This window comes from Tyto alba, unplaced genomic scaffold (genome assembly GCF_018691265.1).
Source record: "Tyto alba isolate M040663 unplaced genomic scaffold, T.alba_DEE_v4.0 Super-Scaffold_10, whole genome shotgun sequence".
Lineage (NCBI taxonomy): Eukaryota > Metazoa > Chordata > Aves > Strigiformes > Tytonidae > Tyto > Tyto alba.
In genome coordinates this window covers 16,524,133-16,549,643 of record NW_024881262.1, presented here as the reverse complement: position 1 = coordinate 16,549,643, position 25,511 = coordinate 16,524,133, and the positions used below count along the sequence as shown (strand labels likewise).

At 35.5% G+C, this 25,511-nt stretch overlaps 1 protein-coding gene across 2 annotated transcripts in view; it reads right to left on the bottom strand.

Annotated features, from left to right (window-relative positions):
- Positions 1–25,511, bottom strand: part of PLOD2 (procollagen-lysine,2-oxoglutarate 5-dioxygenase 2) — a 56,426-nt gene that overhangs the window by 6,882 nt on the left and 24,033 nt on the right. Inside the window, exons 5-16 of one of the 2 annotated variants that reach the window (XM_042799858.1) lie at positions 24,530–24,642; positions 22,443–22,506; positions 21,550–21,647; positions 19,809–19,910; positions 15,369–15,494; positions 13,915–14,036; positions 6,014–6,118; positions 4,561–4,686; positions 3,227–3,368; positions 1,962–2,024; positions 498–611; positions 13–78 (exon numbers count right to left, since the gene is read on the bottom strand). In XM_042799858.1, the coding sequence (XP_042655792.1) occupies positions 13–78; positions 498–611; positions 1,962–2,024; positions 3,227–3,368; positions 4,561–4,686; positions 6,014–6,118; positions 13,915–14,036; positions 15,369–15,494; positions 19,809–19,910; positions 21,550–21,647; positions 22,443–22,506; positions 24,530–24,642 (1,241 nt within the window). The remainder of the gene's footprint in view (positions 1–12; positions 79–497; positions 612–1,961; positions 2,025–3,226; positions 3,369–4,560; positions 4,687–6,013; positions 6,119–13,914; positions 14,037–15,368; positions 15,495–19,808; positions 19,911–21,549; positions 21,648–22,442; positions 22,507–24,529; positions 24,643–25,511) is intronic. The other variant, XM_042799865.1, reaches the window with a different exon arrangement.

Sequence of the window (25,511 nt, the reverse complement as noted above, 5' to 3'; positions counted from 1 at the left end):
ACTTATACCCACCTGTTCTACTATATTATCAGTGAAGATCTTTGAGTAGTTGGGATTTATATAGGTTTCCTTCCAGTCCTAAAAATCATAATTTTAAATTATTAAAGCAGAACAAATTAAGTAACAAAAATTAATTTATGTTCTATTCATCTGCCCTACTGAGAACACTATAATCAATTAAACTATTTCTTATACCCATAAACAAACTGGTTCTCATTACGTCAAAAATCATGAAACCTGATACATCAGGGCTATATCTCCAACTCTTTACTCTGGCCATCAGTTGGCTTGCTGATATGACATACTGCTGTCATTAACTTAAATAGGTGGTAGGGGACTTTTTTTTTTTTTTTTTTTTTTTTTTTTTTACACAACCAGTATTTAGTGCATAATAAACAAATATTCTCCATGTAAAGTCTTTAAATTCCAAGTCCTTTATAATACATAAACTCTTTTTTCAATTCAAATTACTGCTTCATCAATAAAAAGACACATACCACAGGATTTTCAAATATCTGCCAGAGATCGTTGTTGTAGTGGGAGGTATTGTAATTGGCTGTAGAAATAAGTCTTCCAAATTCATGTCTGTTGGTAATGTACATGAAAACACCCTATACCAAGCAGAGGAAATGTCATCAGTGAAACTGTCCATCTTAGCAAAAATAATGTTTTAAGAAAAGTCCGTTTATGCCTCCATTTTCATAAAATGTATCACTCACTTTTACATACATATTATACACGTGCTATTCATTTAGCATCTTTAATTTTCAAATGGTTGATTTTCATCACCAGCTAGTGTTCATAATTTCTTGTTTACAAGCATTTCATTGAATTTATTTTCTAAACACATTAAACCGAAACATACATTGTTCATAATGTAAACCCACATACAGTTACAGAAAGGAAAAAAACTGTGAAGTGATTGGTTAATTTGTTTTCCAGAAAACCTAAGCAGACACACTGGAAGTACCTGTTCTCAAACTGAAAACACTCATACAAGAAAACCAGCATCTAGGGTTTAGTTTCTGAATAAAAACTGAAAGAATAAGCTAACAATAAAAGGGGTAATGGAAATCAGAACAAGAAACTTATTTCAGAATATTCACTACATGATCCTTCTGGTGAATTGGCCTGAAATAGAAAGATATCGGCAAATACAGCATATAAGAATATTCAGATGAGGGTACAAAACAGCTGAGCACTCTGAAGTATATTCACCTTAGCAAACACTGCAAAATATGTGCAAGATATCAAGTGTGGTAAGATACAGCTTTATTATCAAGTTATTAACACAAAATATTAAGAAAACTCTCTTAATTAGACATAGTAGCAAGAAATAGTAATTTTTAAAAGAAACTTAGGTTCTGTGAGGTTTTCTTAGTTTACTGTTTTTCAGACTAAAACTTCATTTCTGATGTGTTTGTGACTTTTGGATTTGCAGCAGATGAAGACATTACCATTTTGATAATTTGGTGGTTTTGTCTGAAAAAGAGTTAAACTGCTGGAATTATAATGATTATGTTAAATGCATGCCCAGTTTTGGGCATTTATCAAATCATAAAATAGCTGCAGCAGGGAGAATAAGGAGGGTCTGGGTCAAGAAAAACAGCTTAAAGTGACACTGATTTCACAACTGCCCTCTGTGGTCACTGAGGTGACCTGGCAGACCTGCTTTAGGCTTCCCTAGGACTGCTGAATCAATTTTAGCTATGGAAGTATGGCTTCAACACACCTTGACCTCAGAAGCACTGAGAAACCTCACTGAGGGAACAATTAGCCCCTCTAAGATGCATTGAGGTGGTCATGAAGAACCTGTCCCTGGCAAAAACTTGAACCTTAGAAGACTGAGAAAAAGCTAGAGCAGTATTTCATTAGAGTAAGTGGAGAGAAAAGTATCTTCCTGTAGTAGAAGAATACTGCACTTAATAACAACTAATTAATAGAAAAAAATAAAGCAACACCTTTGGGGGTCTGAGCATATGGAATGTTTCCGAAGAAGGGGAGTCTTTTTCCCTTTGTAAAGTCTAAAATGAAGGAGAATCATCACATCAGTTTTCTGATACATAATCTCTTTCTCTTTTTCTGTCTATTATTAGGTTTCCAAAGTTACATTAGGGAAAGAGCAGCCTTTGATCAAAAGCTGATATGCCTTTACAGACAACATGCATCTCCAAGCAAAGCTCATAATACACATGTCAAAGCTGTTTCCACCAGCCCCTTCTTATCTGCTGCAATACAAAAACAAGCACGTACCAGACCATCTTACAGCACAGACTGAGAAAGAGAGAAAGAGAAAGCAATTTTCTGATGAGCCAGTCAGATTAGTTTAATGAGCGCATGGGAAGCACAGGTTTGCAATAACTGATGCTGAGAAGGTTTGAATACAGTAAAATTGGATGGGGTTGTTCTGAAGAATCAGTACAAACAAAGATCATCATGCCTTGTTATGAGGGAATAAAAAAAAATTAATACTTGCCAACTTTTCTTGTTCAATTCAGCAAAATTATTTTTCAATGTTATAGTGTCTGGAAATAGGTCTGGTTTAGGTCTTATTTGTTTCTGTGCTGAAACTAGTGTAAATATCAGTAGAAATGTGGATTTACATAGTCATAATTTTACAGTACAAGTAAGTTCTCTCATTACTTACAGCTTAATGCAAGTAACATTTCTGAACACAGTTGTAATCTATCTAGAAAAATTAATGAGAAATTCATGCTCCCTAAGAAGATTCCTGCATTTCATAAATCACTTAGGCTTTTTATATCAACACTGCCCATCATTAGTTTAAATATGAATCTACTTAAATGTAAAATTGCAAAATATTCCAGCTTAGTCTACTAGAAGTTTCACACTGTATAAAAACGTGCATCAGAGATGCTCTAAATGCATTGATAAGTTTCAAGTCACACACAGCAGAGGAGTTGAGCCCTCTTTCATCTGTTGAGGTTGTGCCAATGAGGAAAGTATTTTAACCTCAACAGAAATTTTCAGTTAATTTAAATAAAAACCATCATGTAGTCAGTGCACCAGTGCACTGGCCTTGTAAAAACCTCTGTTCTCAACAATTTAAATACACCTAAAGTGTTCTATGTCACAAAAATTGGCCAGTACTTTGAATTAGAAGTAAAAATATAATATCCAAGATCAACCAAGTGAAGCAGTCAAGTGTAGCAGGACACAAAGAAGTATGTGTATTTAAAAGCAATTTGTTATAGATACACCTTACCATTTCCCTGGCATTCCTGCAAAGTGCCATATCAGGATCCAATTTATCACGCATAAAGTAGTTCTTTTCTTTCATTTCCGATCTGAGAGTTTGTCCTTTAATTAAGTATATATTAGCCATATAAGGAATATTCCATACCCCTCTAAAAAAAAAAAATGCAAATAGTTTAAAACCATGAAAACTAATTTGTTGCTTATTTTATCAAATCAGCATCTCTGTATTTGCTGACAAGACTAAGCAAGTTTCAAGGAAATTAAGCTGAAAAGTTCCCAAGACATTTGAAAAACTACAGCTGGACATTGTGGACATCTCAAAAGTAGGCGTAGGCAGTATTATAAAGTATTGTTATTAAAAAAAGAAAAGTCAAATTCTCTAAAGAGTTTTAACTACAAATGTACTTCATGTTTCCATAGTTAAGGCAATCAGTCAAACTCTTTTGTAATGTTATTCTACACTACCAGATGGAGAAAGTAATTCTAAAACAGATTTTTAAATGAGTTCAAAGACTTCACTGAGGATTCACACAGCTGGTCTGACCTCCTCACACAAATACCAACAGACCACAGCAGGCCACGTATTTATGCGAGTTGGGCCAATGTCAACAAAAAAGCATTGCTGTCACAATGCTCGCTCTGCAGCTTTCTTCTCTCCCAGCGCCACGAGCACATCTTTCAGTGCAATTGAAAACAATCCAGTCCTATTCAAGCAGTTGTTCTGTTTCAGACCTTTTTGTTCTTCCAGGGCAATGGAAAGGCATCACCACATGCGAAAGTTAAGCTTAGAACAACTTGCATCACATTCATTTAGGGGAAGGACAAACCAAAAAGGCTACATGACAAAAGTATTTCTCAAAAGCTCCTTAGGACATATCTGACATAATATACAGGAAGAAACATATGAAGAAATTATAGCTGTTCAGCTGATTAAATGTTTGACCCAAAGAGATGAAGAAGTAATTCATCAAATAATACATCAATCACTTGTTTTGACTGAGGTTCCTGGGATACAGAGTTTTGGGTTTACTATTTATTTCTCTTGCCATTATTATGCACTTCTAGAGTAACCAGACACAATCAGATAGGTACTAGTAATGACTATGTCCATTATTAATACCTGCTCATCATGTTAAACACTTTGCTTTTTTCACTCAAGCTGTGAATAGGAAAAAAAACAAACAGGAAAACAAATGCATTTTTATGAAACAGAAAAAGCTAAACAAACTAGCTACCCTAAGCTCTTCAGAAATAATACCATATTGCATGAAAATGTAAGAATGTGCTGCTAAAAACCATACTGGGTGCCTTGACTTTATAAATTACCTTACAATTACTTACACTCTATTCCCTTGGACAATATCAACATAATCTTCTGATCGAGCATAATAGCCATCTGGACTCAAAGCACCCCAAAAATTGGACCAGAGCTTCCCATGACGAGTTACAAGCGGAGCAATTATCTTTCTGTGAAGTAACACAATGAATAAGAAAGCATGAACTGTTATACGTAGACTATACGTCAAAATATATGAGCTTTGCTCAGTTTGGTGTATAGTGTAGTTAAAACACCAACAATGGTCAAATTTTGGAATAGCTATTCTGAACTTAAGCTAGAAGAAACAGCATCCAAGCACCCACTAACCAGAAATAACATCAGAGTAAACAGAAGCAAAGGCTCCTATAAAGCGGAGGTGGCTTCATTTTCAGTTAAGCAAAAACATGTCCATAGCATAATGACAAAAAGCATCACAAAGTCAGACATGGGAAAAAAAAAAACAAACAACAACAACAAAAAACACCAAAAATCAACAAAACAAACAAATAATAATAAAAAAAAAAAAAGTGAGACCTGGCTTACTCAAAATTATGAGAGCCAAAAGGGGAAATATAAGTTGACCAGAAAAGACTAAAATGGCACTTTGTTTCAGGGGGTGCCTACTGATATATTTTGCAAAGCTTCTGTTTCTTCCACCTAGTGTACCTGGCTTTTAGCCTATTTCTACAACAGTCAATATTACAAGGAATATAATGCAAATGACTGGCAGCCACATCTTTACTTAAGGTCCATGCCTTGTCACTAGTAGGTCAAAACAGACATTGATAATTTATTTTTCTGTGATATACCTAAGATTCCCAGATTAGTTACAGACAGATAAACACCATCTACCTACCTAATGATTAACTAATTGGCAGGAGTGAAGTGCATAGTATTCACAGCAGGCCCAGCCTGCTGAAAGCTGCTGCTGATAAAGTCACTGCCTTGTGTAACGTAAGAGATCATACTAATACAAGGAGAAATTGGTCATTACAGCAGCATCATCTCCGATACTTTTCCACTATTTTACTGCATCTATGATTTAAAAAGAAAGCAATAATACTGAAATACCAGAGTAGTAAACCCTAGGGAGTTTTTGTCTGGTTTTGTTTTGGTTGGATTTGTTGTTGTTGTTTGGGGTTGGTTTTTTTAACATTTTGTGTGTGACCAACTTTGGAATCATTAGTCAGTGAAATCTTAATTCATTTCATAAAAACTTCTTGCACCGTATCATTCTCTTCAGAGGAACTTTGAAGCATTTGAAATTCACATCAGGAATTGCTGTTTGACAGGAACAAAATGCTTTGTGAATTATTGGCCTCCAAGCCTGTTATGAACTACAGCAATCAAATACCACAGGTAAACAAAGAGGATCTAACTCTGCAAGAACAGACGGGTTCTTATTTTCTCTGGATGGGCCCCAGAGAATCCTTTCAAGCTGGAGGAAATTCCATAAAATCAAGATATATACCACACCTGTTTTGTTCTATCAATATGCTTAAAGTTTTGGGGTTTGTCAACACAACATCGGCATCTATGCTGAAGTAATATTCACACGCTTTATCCTGGCGACAAAGGTCCCTAAAAAGACAAAAAGGAATGGGTAACTCTCTCATATCTAGAAAAGATTCACAAACCATAAAACAAAACAAAAAAAAAACAAAAAAAAAAAAAAAACCCACACCAAGTTCTCTTCTCATACATTGAATTAAAAGCCCTTTGCAGTGTAGTATTATAACAGAAAAGTGTCTTTATATTACAGCAGTGTGATAAACTAAACATGGGTCAGATGACTTATATTTTTCTTTTAATAAACAAAGTGACCTCTAACCTCTACCAAGTTCAGTAAGAGCTACTATGCACTGTCCTAATTGAAAACAGGGTCAGAGGTGGGTTGGGGGGGAAATCAAGCCACCAGTTTATATAGCTGGGTATCAGTAGAGTCACTTAATAGTGAAGCATGAGCTTATTAAGTAAGTTTCTCTAGTAACTAACTGCATGTGTCTGTAACACTGCCTTTGGGCAAAGATGCTACAGATGCAATCTGCTGATCGGAACAGTAATTGAAACCTTATTGAGAGTGTAAGACAAAACGTATAAAGAAATATATATTTAAAGACCTTTTCTTAGTCTTTTTGTGACCTGCAAGAGTAACACAGTTGGTAAAGAGAAATATAAAACCGCACAGGCACTGAATGGAAATTAGAAAAAGGAATTTGTCCCATACACTACTTCTATCAATTGTGATTTTAATTTCAGAAGAATAAATTATTTGCATAGATTCTCACAAGAGAAAGCTTTCACCAAATAGAAGACACATTATACTACAAATATAAAAGATACAGACAGCATTTATATGTTTCTGGCGGGGTACACTTGCTATTCCAAGCTCTGGTATAGTGAATTCAGCTTTCCTATGCCAACAAAACAGTGAGAGATTGTAGAAAATCAAGTATAGAGAAAGTGGAACAATTTCCTCGAGTCATACTACAACAGTAGCTTTCTATCACACAGGTGATATTGATTTTTGTCTATTTTCCCCCACTATTATCAACAGAACTTGCATTAATTCCATTGTAACAGCTTGAAACATTAAAATTATTTTACTTTTTTGTTTTAAAATGTCTATAAACACTGCTTTAGTTCAAGTTCCCTTTAGTTTAAGTTCCACTTTATTCAATTGCTTGTGACTGCTTTCTGCAAGGGAAAAGATCTCTTCTCACTTCAGAAAATTTGATAAATGGTGGTTGTGACAGGCTACATTCAAGCCAAGGCAACTGTTGGCATGGCTTCCCTCCTGCTCCTTCTCTGCTCCCCTCCACTACCTAGCACAGCACTTCAGTCAGCATTTAGTCTGTCTCCTGGAAGGATCACTACTTATCAACTGCTTTTCAGTCTTTTTGTTCAAAATTCCTTCCGCTCAAAGGACTTGAGGTATGACTTTGTTGGAATCACAGTAGAAGGTATAGCTTTTTTACTCCATAAATCTAAGCAATCCTTCCTCTCCAAACTCAACCACTAAAGATGTAATAACAATTTGAGAAAAATCTTTAAAATACCAAAATGACAGAAATGGTCTTCCCGCTACTGCTGAAGTCACCATGTTTGGACACAAATCCATAGTAAAAATCTTTGGTCAGTCTCTGGTTTTGCCTTATCTGACAGTTTTCTATCTTACGTACACACCTTTTTTATGACAGTAGTTTCTTAATCAGCACTTTCTCGCGTAACTGCCCCACTTGAAACCAGCAGGTTTTACCTTGGCCATAACACAGTCCAGCAATTAAGTCTTTATGGCATTTTCCATTACTAACCTGTTCAAAGCTTTACAACTACTGAATGCAATTCACATGTAGCTTTATCATTAGCATAATTATTAATAGTAACCTGACTTTTATATTGCACTTGACATTAGATGTTAAATTACTTCCAAAGTCATTCAGCTCCTTTATCCTCATTATACTAATGAGGAAACTAAATCTGAGAGACCAAGAGACTCTATGCCAGTCCAGGGTTCCAGTCACAACACTAGCCAGCATCTCTCCAAAAGCAGCTAAACTTTTTGCTGCTAACAAAAATATGAATTAAAATAATGCTCTTAATTATTAAAATCCAAAAAAAAACCCAAATGGAACTGATTTATATTTAGTTGTAGGCAAACATGATTGGAAAATTGATTACATAATTTCAAAATGTATGGTACTTCAACTTTTGCCCCTTCCCACCCCTTTTTTTTTTTTCTCCTCCTCTCCTTTAAATTCAGAGCCAGAAAATTCTATTAAAAGTGGTTCAATGTGTTTAGTGTTGCAAATCCTTCTGTTCTTCATATATGTAGTAATTCAAACCACAAAATATTAAAAGTTACAGTCTAAGTCAAACCCAGTCATTCAATGATCTATTGAGAACTCTTTGAAAGCATTACTGCTTTAAATAGTCTGAAAATTCAGCTGTATTAGAAGTCACCTACAATGTGAAACCTCTAACTTCAATCTCTGTAACCAAAAATATTACATGCATGTATTTATGTTGCATATATATATAATAGGTGTGTGTATATAGATATAAAAAGACCAAAAATCAAGGTTACTATTCTGACTGTACTTTGACTCATTTTTTTCACCTATTTCTTTCTATACAACATTGAAGACTGGATAACCAAAGGACAAAACTTCATGTTTAAAGAACAATTCTCCTTGCACTTCCAGATACAAATCACTATGTCAAATATGAAGTATAAGTTTTGCCTTTGCACTTTAAGGTCACTAACAAAAATATCCACAAAACACTTCAGGTTTCAGATATACAGAAAAAGAATTGTAAAATTTTCTGTCAAAAATGAATGAAGAAAGCCTGCTCTTAGGAAATTCATGCATCTTCTCCATAGTCTTTTAATGTTGCCAAGTAGCTTCCCCAAGAAATAGAAGTAATCCTGGATATTCTCATGCTTTAAAGTATTATCTTCTTACAGTGTATGCTAACCTCTCCAGATGTAGAAATCTCAGATTATAAGTGAAACTATTTATTATGTATAACCAGGTTGAAGCAAGGAACAACTGGAATACGCTTCCTAGCAATACTCATATGTATAAGAATATACTTCCTAATCTAAATTCAATAGCTAAAACCTTTAATCTACTTGCTTTACACTTTACCTGCTTATAAACGAAAGCCAAATGTTTAAAAACCAAAGCTATACTTTTGTACATAAAGCCATTTCAGTGTAGTGATTAACACAAACTTAGTAGAAGGCCAAGTTTTCCTGTTGAAAGTGTGAAATGAACCTCAGCAGACCAGTATGAAGTATTTTGCAATAAGAGTAATGTTTAACTTTGCTTACAAACCACAAGCCCATCTGAAACAATGACCTCATCTGAAAAGGCAAAGTGTCACTGACCTTTTCTTCAAACTTTCCACTGAGATATTCCAAGGGACTAGTTGATTATAGCAGTAAAGCATATAGTCTACCCAATTTCTTTACCATTGAGTCACATTAGTGTTTTTTTGGTTTTTTTAGACATAGCTTGAATTTGCAATTAATCAATGTATCATTTTTATACCCCTCATAGTTTGGAAATAAAATTCAAAATGTGGACTGTGAGCCCAAACAGTTCTTACACCATTTGACATACCTCTGAAAGAAAAGGTGTCCCAGATACAAGTCTGTAACACTCACTGAAAGACTAGGTGACATCACCTGCCATTTGGAGTTACATTTTGCATCTTTCCATATAGCCACAACAATATTAAAAAAACTCTTATCAACCATCCCTATAAACAAGCAAATGCAGCCACAAAACTGATAAAGCACTAATATTTAGTTTTGCTTCTCAGGCTTAAGTATTGTTACCGCAGTTACCACACCTGGAAGCTACTGACATCAGATATGGGTGGGAAAGTTATTTTTCTGCCTCAAGACTCAAAGTTCAAAATGTCCCTCCTCCATCTGAGGCTGAAACCCAAAACTGTTGAACCATCCAGGAGAAGCGGCTCCAGAAAATCCCAGTCTCCAACTGAAATTACTTGACAACTGGGACACAGATTTAATCCCTGCTTTTAATTCAACCACAGCCAAGATAGTTGCCCTACCTGAAGGACTGAAAGGAAGCCCTGTGTCCATGTCAACGTTCCTCAATACCAAATGGGAGCTCAGAGACAATGTCTTAATATCCTCTTTCAAGAAATACATAGGAGACCCCAAATTCAGCTCAAAATTCAACAGTGAGGTCAATGAACTCTGTAACTGATTCTGATCTCTCTACTATTCTCCCTGAAACTTTTGAAAGCTTTCAAATGTAAGCTTTCATTAAAATGTGCGCATTCCCACTTTTAAAAGTTCAGGAAAAATCCTAGCTCATGCTATTACTAATATTTTTTAGAGAGGAAAAAATCCAACCCCCCACAAAAAAAAAATAATCCTGAAGTCTGTAAGTACTGGGGGAAAAAAATTATGGAAAATAAGCTCCTTTATAAATAAAACTTCAGATAAACAAATAAGGTAAATTCCCATATTGTCCCACTTCTTATTATTGCTTGAACATATTTCATATTGTTATTTTACATTTTCTGTCATAACCCATTCTGTAATAGCTGGCTGAAATCTCATCTCCAAACAAGGCAAAACCACAAATGAGTTTTTTCTTAAAGGAAAAAAAAAAAAACAACTCTAAGAATGACAATATATTCCTTGTAGGCAAAGACTACAAAAAAAAAAAAAAAAAAGATACAGAAATGGTATTTTAGGGTTTCAAGTGATATACGTGCAAACACTCAGACATCACGCAGCTAAACCTTCCTTCTCTTTATTCTACTTTATTTTTATCCCTTTTTATTCTGTTTCAGCACACAGTAAGAAAAGCTGTGTACTCCTGTTTGCTAATATTGTTGAATTGTAACAAGTTTTTGCTGACTGCACAATTCTGGGTCCTTTCCAACACCTATCCAACTTTCAAAAGTGCAGGAGAGAGCTTTTCATGTCCAGAAGCAAGAAAGTAAGTGTTTCAATTGTTCTTTATTATGTGAATAAGACAAGCAGACAGGTTTCCTGCACGGTTATGGGTGAAGTTAAAAAAAAATGTTATTTTCTCACATTTATATTGACAAAGAGAGGCTTATTTATTGAGAACTTCATTGTGATTTATCACTTTCTACTGAGCCAAAAAAAAAAAAAAAAAAAAAAAACAACAGAAAACTGACCCAACTGCATTATATACTGCAAAGTATTCTGCTGAAAACAAACTACAGTTTCAATGTTTAAGCTCTCTCTCTGTATTAACTGAAGTCTGTTTTGCTGCTGCTAATAAATAGACTTTGTGTGAAGTGTGCAATTGAGATCAATTTAACTCTAAGTCTACTATAAATTAATAGAGAGATACTAAAATCAGCTAATTTGGAAGAAGACAGAAAACAAGTGTTTGAGGCAGATGTAACAAAACTACCAGTCAATAATGAAAATGGAGGCAGGAAGACTGAATATATCAATCGCTGTACATCAAACTATTAAACAGATTTGAAGAATCACTCTTTTCAAGTTATTTCCATTGCAGTATCAGTGAGAAATAAATAAGGTTATTATGTTGGAAACCAGATGAAGGATTGAAAGCAAATAGTTTTTTATAGTAACTGCCTTTGTCATGAACATCCTATACTTCTGAGGTAGATTTTTTGAGGAAAAGTGAAATGCAGTTCCAGAGAAGCTGGTGATGTTCGCAAGGGCAGCAAAGCAGACCAGTAGTGCAAAGGAAACAGCAGATGAACTGAACCCGCTTCCGCCAAATTGAAAGGAGCCATCAAATTATATCTACATTGTTCACATGTAAGATCCTACTACTAACCCTCAGTTTCTGGATGATTCAGTATTTTGTCATGGTCTCATTCTACATGCACTATACTTCTCGTTTTCTCTATATGCTAAGTATCTCTTTAGAACAGAATCTTTAATAAAGAGACCTTTCAAAGCAGGGACAACATGGATTGAACTATATCCGGACAATAGATAACACTTCACAATGTAGTTTATCCAGTGGTACACATCACAAATATGATTATATCCCTGCCTTACACAACAGAATTTGAAATTATTTTCTGCAAATACACATTTAAATTACTACTTTTTACCACAGATCAAGCAAAGACCATATACCAAAACCTCTGACGTATATGTCAGTAGGTTCTATCAAAAGATGACAGATTTAAAGATCTTTGGGTGAGGTTTAGTAACAGTATAGAAACTGATTACACCAAAGATTCTGCCTTATGGTGTCTATGTAACAACAAAGAGTAAAAGGCAACTCCAGAAATTCCACCTGTTACACTTAACATACACTGCTTCAAAAAGTTTGCAAACATGGTACATTTGCTTTACAGACTGTTGGAAATAAAGAAAGAAAGATTTATAAACATGTGAATGGCTGCTTACACTAACACTGGACATCTGTAGTGTTTCCTCCAAAGGCCAGGGGAGATGCTTGGACTTCAGCCAAATATCAGTTTACCAGTGGCTTCAGCACAACAAAACCCCATTCAAACAAATTTCCAAGAACAACACAGAGCCAGGACTAGACCTTCATTCATTCGGTTGATGCCATGAATAGTCTAGGCTATGCCCTTAACCTCTGAATATAACAGAAAAGGGCCTTTTGAAACTAACTTCTCTGCTCTGACACTCATGGAAGATTTGGGAGAAAAGGGTGGAAGAATTATCTGAGAATGAAGGTTGCTCAAGGGCCACAGAAAGGTCACAGTGGGATCCTGGTCTGTAAAACTCCATAATCTGCCTGATGGACCTACTGGGAGAGCCACGAGCAATGTTGTGGGAGAAGCCAGTGCTCCAGCCACCAGAGACCCCTTAACAGGCAGGTCTGACACGGGATACATACTCCAAGGTTCAGATTTAGGCCTTGCAAGTGCCATGTATAAAAGCTAAAGATTTTGATTTCCTAGTAAGAATGAAAACAAGGAAAAAAAAAAAAAAACTAGAAGAAAAACAAACAAGATCAAGGGTATGATAAAGTCAGTTGTCTTTGCAAGTCCTTTTTCACCCCTCCCCCCCCCGAAAGCAGAAACTTCTGTTAGAGCACTTCTGAAGGATATTCCTGTCTCTTTGAACCATAGGAAGAAATATAATTCTGTTACCTGTATGCCCAGGTCAAGTTTTAACTATATTTCTACTTAAATTCTTAAATGTAATGTCATTAAAAAAAAAGGAAGAGGACTAGAACAACAACAGTGCAGTTGTTAAATGCATGTCCAATGCAAGAGGTTCTTCTATTCTGTGAAACCACTCTGTGATAAGTTAGCTTGAAATGGCTTTGGATAAAAAAAAAAAAAAAATATACACCAATACCTTTTTAGAAGATACATTAAAATTAGAATTTCTATTTACATTTGCACCTGCTTCCACATTTTTTTTACATTACTGCTACATATAATTTTCTGCACAAACTTTAGTAAAAAGTTTATTGTGCCATCTATCTTATTTCGATTTTTTTTTTAATAAAAATATTTCAACGTTACTGTTTGTGTTCAGCACGTTTTAATACCCATGTTTGAGATAACAATAATGTAAAAATAGTCTGACATCTCTTACTTCTTTGTAGTCTACTATTGTCTATGCCTTCATCAGACTACAAGATGACACACTATTGAAGTAGTCCAAACCAGAGAGGTTTTCACTATGACCAACAGCTTTTCATATTAGACAGAAACCATAAAATACTCAATAGTTCATATATCTAGATCTTTTTCTACCACAGAAGCTCCCACTTTTGTATCTTAAGGTGTAAATTTGTTGGTATTTAAGATGCAAAATAATATACATAAAAGATGAAAAACATGTTAGTGCATGCATCACTGTAACAAATTTATAAATTAGAATTTACATTCCCATGTTCCGGGCTTCTGCTTGACTCAGATTTTCTTCAGGTCCAACAATTTTTATATTTCTGATAATGTTCTTGGCTTTTTCCCAGAATTTCTTGATGTGCTTTTCATGGTAAACCTCCTGTAATCATGTTAACATTGTTTATAGTAAATGAAAAGTACAAGTTGCTATGAAATCATAAACATAGTGTCCAAGAATACATTGTATTCTACCCTAAGCAAACAAATGGCAAACAATATTTGAAGATATCCCAGTATATCTGTCATTAAAACTAAGCTCTTCTGTCCAAAATTTTAGCAAAAGAATTCAATACATCAGCAATAAAAATTAAAGCTGTACCTCCAGAGCAATGATGCAAGACTCACAGACTGTTTATGCAATATATTTTCAGGATATTTATTTTACCATCTTCAAAAACCATCTTACAATCTCAGTGGCACACAGGAGTTTTTTATGCCACTCCAGAATGGCTTTAGAGGGAGCTGCCACCGGTACCCTGGTGGATAGTTACAGTCATTGTTTCTTTAAAATGTAGTTGCAGTCATTGTCTCTAATTTCTAATTACTTTACCTCTAATTTAAGAGATCTCAGCTGCATGCAACACTTCCAACCTTTAACACATTCCTACCTTTAACATCCCCTTGCAAAAGAACACTAAATACTTTAAAGGTAAGTTCTATTTCTGTTAGTCAGGCCTTTTGTGCTATGATAGCAATACTAATGAATGTAAAGTGAAAAAGGGTAGAATTCTATTTCCCTCTCATTTCTCTTCCAGAGCAGTTTTTTTCCAAAGGACTTACACACATCTGTCGCTCTGCTCATGAAAATAGCAATACTGAAGTCACTGGTGAAGTATCAGCAACACCAGATCATTCGCTAATTACCAAAAAGCATTAAAAAAATATTCAAAAAATAACTTATCTGTACTGCTATTCAAAATATACCTGGACAAATATGTCTTTCCCACAGCACCCAGCAGGAACACCCAGAGAAACATATATGCACTGGAATATCAACAAGAGGAATAGCAAATCCAATATCAACTATTGGATAAGAGTTATTAATAAAATGCTATAACTTCTTTTGGTCAATCCTGAAGTGGTCAGGCAGTTGGCCTAGATGATCACTATAGGTCCCTTCCAACTGGAACTATTCTGTTCCCATTCAACTCTACTGTTTTGTCAATTCTTCCTCCAGAAGCATACACTTTAAAATACAATCTTTTTTATTAGTAAAAGAGAAAGAATCTCAGCAGTTTTACATAGACTTCAGTAAGCACTGCCACAATTTAATTTGTGTATTTTTTCCACTTCTGTATACTAAATTCTGAAAGATTCTTCCTATGCAGTTTAACTATGTACATATACAGAATTCATACACTTCCTCACATACTTTCATTCTTAACATAATTTCCAAAATTGAAGCTTTGCACAATAGTAACATCATACTTACATTATTATGAATGAAGATACTGAGTGCCTCTTTTGGGTAGTCCAGAGTCAACAGTCTGTCTAAAAATTTAGGTAGGAAAGGAGTGGGTTGTTCAATGAAAACACCAATTTTTACTCTTGGATATTCCTAAAAAAAATGATATTTTGACACAACCAATAAGACTTGCCTCCTTTCTAAGATTAGTTATATTAAATAGGAATTAATGTCATGTAGTAACTCAGGCCACACAGCTTTCAAACAATCAAAACCAACTAGCTCAAAAGGGCTATGCCCCCTGTTTATTTTCACTGACTTCACTAGATAAGGAAAGATAATGGGTTTCATATTGCTAGAAAACTCTCTGAATTCCAATAACAGAAACTACAAGTAGAAAATCATGTAGTATGGTTTTTAATATTCTTACTTTAAAAAAAATAGTACAGCAGAAAAGGTATTTAAGGAAATATACCTAGAACTGCACAGAAAATGCATTTTTTTAAAGTTACACATATATTACATTTAAAAAAGAATATAGGGAAGATCCTTTTTTTAAAAGTAAAGAATAAATACCACAAAATATTTTATTCATCTGTACTTTAAGCCAAAGACTGCAATACCCTTCCATACACTTATATACACTATTTCCCCCTATTCATTATAGGTGGGCTCTGCATTACTTCCCTACTCACTGATTTTATCAAGACCTTTGATGAATTAACTAGAGTTTCTCCCCTTGCATACAAGGATACTGAAGAAGTTTTATCCATCTTATTTTAAGAATTGACATCTTTCAAGCAGTGGTATTAATTTCTGGTTTGTATGTGCCTGATATAGAGATCATGACCACTAAAATAAACCTAGACATGTGTATTCCTAAAATATACTGTTACATTATGTAAGACAAAGAAATTTAACCTTCAAAGGCCTTGACTCCTACACAAAGGAAAGCACTGATTAAATGAAAGTTTTCTCCACCTCAAAATCAAGCAATTATAAACGTCTAACCCACTACAAGGCTCAGAGAGAAACCTTATATGAGTATAAAAGGCTGCAAGTTAGCTTTCCTTGAGCAAGCCAAACGCCCACTTGAAAAGTGTCTGGATAAACCATCAGCGCGTGTTGAGATTTTACAGTGTCACTGTCTACATCGGAAATCCAGAAATACACTGGCAAGCACACCAGAGCGGAAACATTAGGCACCAGTGTTTACCCTGACTACCTCCTATTCACAGCTTCATCTGCAAACCTAATACGTACTCAGGCATACGTCCTAATCACTTCAAAACAGCTGATGAAGACAATTGCACTGACTTGTCTTGAAAAAAGCAACTGTGATATTCTCTGGCAACCACTCCAGTGGGGCTGGTGTCATGATAACTAGTTCTGCTGATTGCGAGATATAAGGAAAGCAGCATGTGCTTTCGGGCTTATTAAGCTGAACATGCACCATGTGCTACCAATACTAGAACTGCTGCAATAATTTATTTTGCATATTTCTCTAATTCTAAGCCATCTTCCCTACTCCTCTAATTCTAAGCCATAAACAGGTTCAGGCTGGATCTGCAAAGATTATAGGGACAATGAGGAATTATTAATACTCCTTCAGTATACCGAGTTGTGAACCACTTGGCTCTACATTAAAATCTCAGGAGTGTGACTGAACTAAAATAGGGTTTTGAAAATTAAAAGTAAGAATTCCTGCAAACTGCATCTCCTCAAAGCAGAGAGTTCATCAGTCTACACCCTGGTTCACCATACTATAAAAAGATGTTCTGCACAATCTGAATCTAGGTCACAATGAACAATTTTAATAACCAGCATTTTGAGTATATCAAGTCAGATGTTTTGGTTCTTCCCAGTTGTGCCTCAGCAAGAACACTTTGGAAATACCCAGTTTTCACCAGGATGTTACATTTTCTCTGATAGATTTTCTCATTTTCACTAAGATCACACATTTGCCTTTTGAAGTTTACTTTTTCAGAAGCAGTAGTTGAGCATATAACAATTTTGGGAAGAAATACAGGACAATGTCTCAATATAACTACACAGAGCAAAGTCCAGGAACCCTTTCCACAAGAGTCACCAGTGAAGTGAGAGGATGAGCAAGGTCATCCTTTCCATCCGCACCAGGAAGTCTCCTCACCAGTAACAAGCTTTAGGATATAAGTAGCAGCTCTAGGGAGATTAAGTTTGCTGCCCAATATAATTCATGTTTTAGCAAGAAAATCATTAAGAAAAATGGCAAAAATTTACATTCATACATCAGTCAAGGTTCATTCTTCAACTTATTTTTCTATTACCTTGCTTTGACCTGGGCAGATAGCTAATTTGGGGGTGGCAGAGGCTGTGGACATTAGCAGAAGAAAGCAGTTACCAAGTATTTCCACACCTCAGCCATGATCAGAGCACGAGAGATCCTGCTTCTGTGAAGAGGACGAGGATTGAGCAGAAGACTCTGCATACGTGGCTCTCAGCTACCTCACAGGTATCCCCGAAGCTCAGCTTTTCACAGGCCATGCTCCCAGCACCAACTCACACTGAACCTGGTAGTGCCTTGGGCTCTTCTGCTCATCCATCGCAGACTGACCAACACAACCCATGCGATGCTGCCACTCATCTCTGCCTCACACACATCTACCCCTGACCTTCACAGAAGGTAGGATATCCCCATGCCTGTGATGGAAAGCGGTATTATTTCAGCTCCTTGTTCTACAGTGGAGCTTATCTATTTGTACTGCTAAAGTCAAGGTCTGTAGGCAAACCCAACCCAAAGCATTGAATCAGCAACACCTAAACTCACTGAGTCAAAGACCCATTCGTGCCAGAACTCTTCTAAAGGAACTCAAAGCCCAAAACAGCTGGTATCAACAAACCTGATTCTCTACTTGCTTATGAGAAGAAAAGCAAAACCATCAGAAGAGGAGTGTATCAATACAGAAAGTTAAATAAAACAATATGGAAAGAATTATTTAGAGGCACAGAGATGGTATTGCTCTTTTCAGTGAAGATTTCTTGTTAAGTAGCAACCAGCCAGGCCTGAACAAAAAGTGTGTTCAGAAAATGAAATACTGCTTGTACTTAGAAATGCTTAAGTAAACATTTCCACTGAGGCCATGGAAAAGCCTTGTTATTTCTGCTGGCAGAGTGAGTGAGGTATGAAGTCCAAAGAATTAATTACAGTAAGGAAGACACATTCCAAGTAGATGTACATAAACTATAGAAAGCTATCCAGTAAATCATTGTAATTTATTCCCCATTACTAGCTTTAAGCCTCAGCTGCTCCCCAATCATGCTTTGATTACCAACACCATTAGAAAAAAACTTAACTTATTTTCCTCAGGTAAATCTGAAGTCCGGAGTTCAAATACTATTTTAGTAGAATGCCATTCTAATGTTATATCTTCAAAGCAAAAATAAAATTTAAAAAATATACAAAAGGAATCTGAAAGTTATTACAACTCCAGCAATAACTTTTTAAATTTATCTTCCAGTCCATAAGCTACTTATTGTCCATAAATTCTTTCACTTTGTCCTTTCATTACAAAGGTAAGTCACTACTTCTTTCTCACTATCCTCAACATGACCTTCTGTTCTCATTCAAATCTTCAATACAGAACAGAAATGAAACAGCTGCTGGAAACAGCCTGTTAAGAATAATCAGAATGTTCTTTTAAGTACAAGCCATACATTTCCACATGGTAGATCTTACTATATACTCTGCCTAAAATTTACTGAGTACAAGCTGAAATATTCACAAAGACAATAAAGACATCATGCTTGGAGCCAAAGACACAAAATCAGTTCCCAAATACTGGATATAGACACGTCATGTGTACATGTATGTTTGTCCTAAAAGAATTCTGAAGACTGAACTGATATCCTTTCTCAATTACATCAGATTTATCCTTCAGAAACACATTTGCATACACAATACAGGTATCTGTCATCCTTTACAGGGTAAAGCAGTTTTGACTATTTCTCTATATCTCTCAGAAAACAGTAACTGTAATCGTGTTAACTGTTAACTCTATTTGTAACAGAAATTGGTAAACTGATGTAGATCAAGGTTTTTTGTAGATCTGCAGTTAATCTGAACTATCTAAAGGGTTTTTCTACCTCCCCCAAAATTATAACTGTTCACTTGAATCTTGCATGATTCAAAAATTATTCATTTGCCCTCAGTGAACAGAAGTAAGGATCTGGAGGAGTTTTGGGGATGGAATCATCTTCAGTAATATTAGGGAAACCTGTATTAAAATGCATGTATAAAAATATTTCTAAAAATACTGATATTTCCAGTAAATTAAAATTCCATTTTTACAGTTTCATATATCAGAAAAAATGTCCTGAGGTGTCTACAAAACATAAAATTGCATATTGAAGTCATTTTGCCTCAGAAATCACTATGTAACTATCAACCGCATTCAAAATGGTTTTGGTTCTAGTGAAAGGTATTCTTACCGTTAGTGTTGACAGGTCTAGTAAGTCTAAATCACAAATACTGCAACCAGTTTCCCGTGTCCAAGCATTAGGAATATAGTTTCCCAAATAATTCAAGTGAATCTGGTAAATAAATTAGCGATTCAGATTAATGAAAAGTGCATGCAAATGGTGATTTGTACCTTTTAAAGAGGTTTACTCATTAAATCTCTTATACCTACAGGCAATTGACTTTTTTTTAATTTAAAAAAACAAACCAACAAACACACAGGAAAAAGCTAGTAAAACCTTTTCTTCTTTTTCCTTCCAGAACAGAGATTATATTCTCCTAGCATCTACATTTATTGCTTCAGTTAAGCCAAAAATTTCTTGCAAGTATAACTGCTACCAACTAAATGTTTGTATAACTACTGAGACATAGACTATAGACCATTCGGCTCTCAAAAGCTTCTAGGCATGATTTCAAGTAGAAGATGATAGTTTAATTCTTTTCCCAAATCTGAGAATCATCAACACTTTACGTAAAACACAAAAAGTGACCATACAAAAGAAACACAGAAAATGCAGAAGATAGATGCCCTGATGATATATTTTTGACAAGCTATGCCAAGAGTTGGTAGCCACACAGTGGGATACACTTTAAAGCAGCATCTAACTTCAAGCATTTTGAATTGGCACTGAACAAAAGATGTATTTTTTCTGTCAATGGGCCGCCTGGGCTGCCCTGTCCTCCTGGATTCCATAGGAAGTTGTGCAGAATTTCACTCTACTGCCATTAGCAATGGTTAAGGGATCCCTTATGCTAGGACAAGTCTGCCTGAGGGAAGGCTACTAGTCATTCTGCTCTACTGTCCTCAAAAAATTGGAAGGATAGAGTATTATTTTGCATAGAAAACACTCCAGTCCAATACTCAATCCTCATTTTATCATATTTTGTTTATGCATATTGAAAATCATTCAAGACAGATTATAAATAGAATTCCTCGAACTTAGAGAGCTACAATAAACTCTACAAACATGAATATTTCACCAAAGAAATTTCTTTTTTTTTTTTTTCCCCTCAAGTGCAAAGTAATACGTTAGGATAATATGGTACCCATTTCAAAGAAGTGTCTTTGACCAATGCTATTTACTATCTTTAAATTCAAGAGATTAAATACAAACCAGAAAGTTCTTAATAACAAAAAACTTCTACTATTTGGAGTTAATTCTGGAAATTACTTTCCTGCTAGTTTATTTACTAACTGGTGAAAATTTTTTCAAATCCTATTATACTACTGTCCTCTTAATTCTATTCTATGTTTAAAATAGAAGAATGTACACATACCAAGGTCTGAGGTAGGGTCAGATGTGTACCTGTTTTGTGCTTCAGCCTGTAACTCTTGGTTAGACTTTTGCTACCTGTGAAAGCCTATTCTTCTGATTACCGTATAATAACCGGATATAGACATTCTTCCCTAGCTTCAAGAAGTGTTTTGTGATAGTGAACAAATTAACACAAGCTTACTCACTTCTAATATCCCATGCTACAATGAATTTGGGAACAGAATGAGTTGTTTCAGCAGCAATAACAAGTTACAGTGACAGCAGAATAACATGATGAAGATAGCTATTAGAATTGGGTTTTATCCTTGCAATTCTTTATAACATTAACTGGAAATGAGCACTGGTGGTGTGCTACGACTGTTTCAGACTCCTCCACCACTGTTTTTGCCTCTATTAAAAATGCTGTCTTTGCACAAAAACAAAAACAGTCCCTCACTTTAGTTGGACCATTTCCATGAACGGTGATCGGTAACGTGTCATACACTGAATTCCTTGCTCTTACTTTTCCTTCTTCAAATTTCAAAAGGACTTCATCTGCAAATCAACAAAGATTGTACAGTAATAACAGTTTATAAATAAAAGCTAAAATTTCACAGTTCATTAAGTTGTTGCTGATACAGTATACTTTGCTGTTGCTATCACTGTCAGTATTACTTATCTGGAAGCTTTTGTTAATTTTTTTTTAACTAGATCTGAAATTCTAAGCTCTTTATGCTAAATAAGGTTACATCAAACTTCAGAGTTTGCAATCAGCGGCCTTCACTATTTGAATAAAATCTGCTTTAAAAAGAAAACTAACCTTGTACAAATGCTATCCATAAAGAAATCATAGTTATTTCAGATATGATCTTGACTATAAAAAGTTGTTCCATAATTAGAGGTTAAAGGTAAGAAAGGAAGTCTGCACAGGTGCCATTTTTCAATTTAAATTTGTGACAGGTGAATAAAGAAAAGCCTACATTATTCTATATTACATTTCATTATGTATAGCCACTTGCTTAAGAGTATCTAAAATGCAATTTTAATTACCAGTCTTACTCCTGTAAATAAGTTTGTGAAAGGCATAGGGAAAATGGTTCTTAACTTTGTGTTTATTGCTAACTTCATTTACTGAAAACTATTTTTTCTATTTTAATTCAAACATTTTTATCAATGGGAAAGATCAATTAATAGTAAACCCAGAAGACCTGTAACTAATCTGGTAGTCAGGTTTACCCATCCAAATATTTCTTTAAAACAAGCATATATTTAGGGAATGATATTCATTGTTAAGCAAAAAAGTGTTAATAACAGTTAATAAAACACACAGTGTGCAAATCATACACTTACCAACAGCTCCACGTAGGGTCTGGAAAATTGTACATTTGTGGTCCAAAGTAATGTTAATGCGTTCCTGAAATAAAAGCAGAGATGTTGAAGCATTCTAAAAGACAGTCTTTTTACATTAATGTTGCTGTCACTGCAGTATAACTGCAAGTAATCAGACAAAACTACTCTATGTATTCAGCTCTTAGATACAATTCTTAGTTTTATATTGTTAAGTTTTTCTAAATTCATGAGTTGTGCAGCTGTACAGCAATCAGTTTTATATATGCAATGACTTTATCTGAACTTGAAGGATAAAGGTCATAACTCTCCAAAGAAACTACAATTTAACAGTACAAGCCAAAGAAAACTCACATCTTATCTTAAGAAAAAATTTAAGAAGTCTTGGCCAAGCAATAAAACATACTCTGCTTCAGAGTTTCAAAAATACAAAATCCAAATTTAAGTATCATGTCTGAATAGAAAACACCAGTGGTTTTAAAACATGTTCCTAATTTTGTATTATCAATCCTACACAGATTTTTTATTTAAAGTACTGTGTTTTGAAGATTTAACATATTGATCAAAGTATACAACCTTTAAAAACACACTTAAAAACCCTTACATAGGTAACATACTCTGGTTTTGTTTTCCAAGATTTTGTTACATAGTCTACATCACTGGACATTACCATCCAGATAATTAGAGCTAGTGTATAGTACAGTATCCCAAGCAAAGCACCATGGAGGCATTTTGAACCAAAGTGCAGCAGTGCACTCTGCAGAGGTACACATTTTCCAGAAAGTTCCCATTGTCTAGAAGACAATCTGTTCAGATAGATAATTATATTACTTCTGACTTTGGTGCAGAATCAGCTTTAATGTCTCTACACTCTGTCCTTTCAAATACATATCTAGCATCTGACTTAACTTGCATAAAATTAATTCAAACATTAAGGGCTGGAAGGAACATCCTACAAGGAGCAGCTAAGGACTTTGGGTTTGTCAAGTCTGGAGAAGGAGGCTGAAGGCCAAGCTTATTGCTCTCAACACCTTCCTGAGGAGGGGAAGAGGAGAGGGAGGTACTGAGCTCTTCTCCCTGGTATCTGGTGATAGGACACATGGGAATGGTCCAGTCTAAATCTCCCCTGGCACAGTTTTGAACATTAGGAAGTATTTTTTTACTAAGAGGGTGGTCAAACCCTGAAACAGGCTTCCTAGAGAGGTGGCCAATGCCCCAAGCCTGTCAGTGTTTAAGAGGCATTTGGAAAATGCCCTTAAGATGCTTTAATTCTTGGTCAGTTCCCTACTGGCCAGTCAGTGGGACTAGATGATCACTGTAGGTCTTTCCCAACTGAAATATTCTATTCTATTTCTATACCTGTATCTAAACATGCCTGATATTTTGGGCATAACTTAATGGAAAAACATACATGTATTTCAGAAAATTCACATCTTAAGCATGCAAATGCTCAAAATCAACCTCAAAATTCTGCAATATCAGCTTCTAAAAGTCTTTTTGCATCAATACATTTTTAACTTTCCTTAGCCCTCTTTTTCCAGCATCAGGGCCATGACTCTGACATCTATCATGCTTTAATGCTGCTACTCAGCAGAGCACAGAGAGGTCTTCACTAAAAATTTGCAATGTGGCTACATTGAACATATCTGGCACAAAAAGCTGAAGAGTCAGAGGCAGCTGCAAGCAGGATCTGAAGTGGCACCAAGCCAAAAATATAAAACACTGCAGCAGCAAGTAGTTCAGTGACACCCTGGAAAAATGCCACATTCTATGGCTGTCAAACTGCCAAGTACATGGGACCCTCATTGAGATGAATGTGTCTGATCATATACCTCAAAGCTATTACTTCTAACAACGAAGCAAAACCTGCCTGGATCTGCAGATAGTCTGAAATAATATATTGAGTCACAACCCTTTGGAAGCCTGTTCATCACTCGGACAGTAGAAACATCCAGAGAGCAAACACAACTGTCAACATGGCACTCAGGAATAAAGAGACAGCGTTCCTTTTATTTTTATCTCCTGATGTTTTATGAGCTGCAGCATGTTATTTCAAGCAGAAAGAAATGAGAAAGCCAGTCACTACCTACCCTTGCCAAGGGGTCAACATAGATTTTGGTGTAAAACAGCTGGTCATCATCATTATCCTGCAGATTCCATTGCTGTACAATACGATTTATGTATGGAGCATAACCAATAAATCCTGCAAGATCACACACAAGTTATTTCCATAAAAAGCACTACTCTGCCAATGCTGTCCACTAGTCAGGGACTTCATTCTGACTGTTTGATGCCAGCAAAGGAAATGTATGAAATTCATACACCTTGGCTCAAAAATCAGTTTTCTTCCTGTAAAATGTAACAGTTCTGTTTTAAAGAGTTCATAATTAAGAGTTACTTTTATACTAGTGCTATTTTAAGGGAAAACACAGGAAAGAGATCTGTTTAGGATGGTCTTGAGAACTCCAAAGTATGAGATTAGACTACTACTGTTCCCAAGAAGCCCATCTGTGGAAAAAGTTTCATTTTCATCAATCAGTTCTTGCTGGCAGAGAAGCCTGAATCTAATGCTGCCAGAACTACAAAGAGAATTCAACTCAATATCAATATATGTTATGTTTAAGCCAAAACAAAGGAGTCAGGGCAGATAGGTGAGGTAAAGAAGGGAGGGAAAGAAACAGGGACATTCCCAGATCTGCACACTGCCCAGCACCACATACCTAGAAGTGACATACAGTGCTCTATAGCAGTCAGACAGTATCAGTACACATATAAATCAACTGCAAAATTATTACCAAAGCTGGCATTTAAAGGATGACTCCAGAATTAACATGTCATTAAGATTAACAGGACTAACTCACACTTCTCTTGGAATGAACTGCCTAAGCCATGCTGACAGGCCAGGCAGAACCACCAGCACATTTCCACTGTATGCAGAAATCCCAAAGAACAAGGTAGCCAAGTCAGGAAATTCTGTGACCCAGCTAAACTGTGCCTATAAATAGCATGTACTGCTTTGACTGGGTTTGTACTAGATTGTTTCTGAAGTAGATTCAATTGGTGGCATTTGGG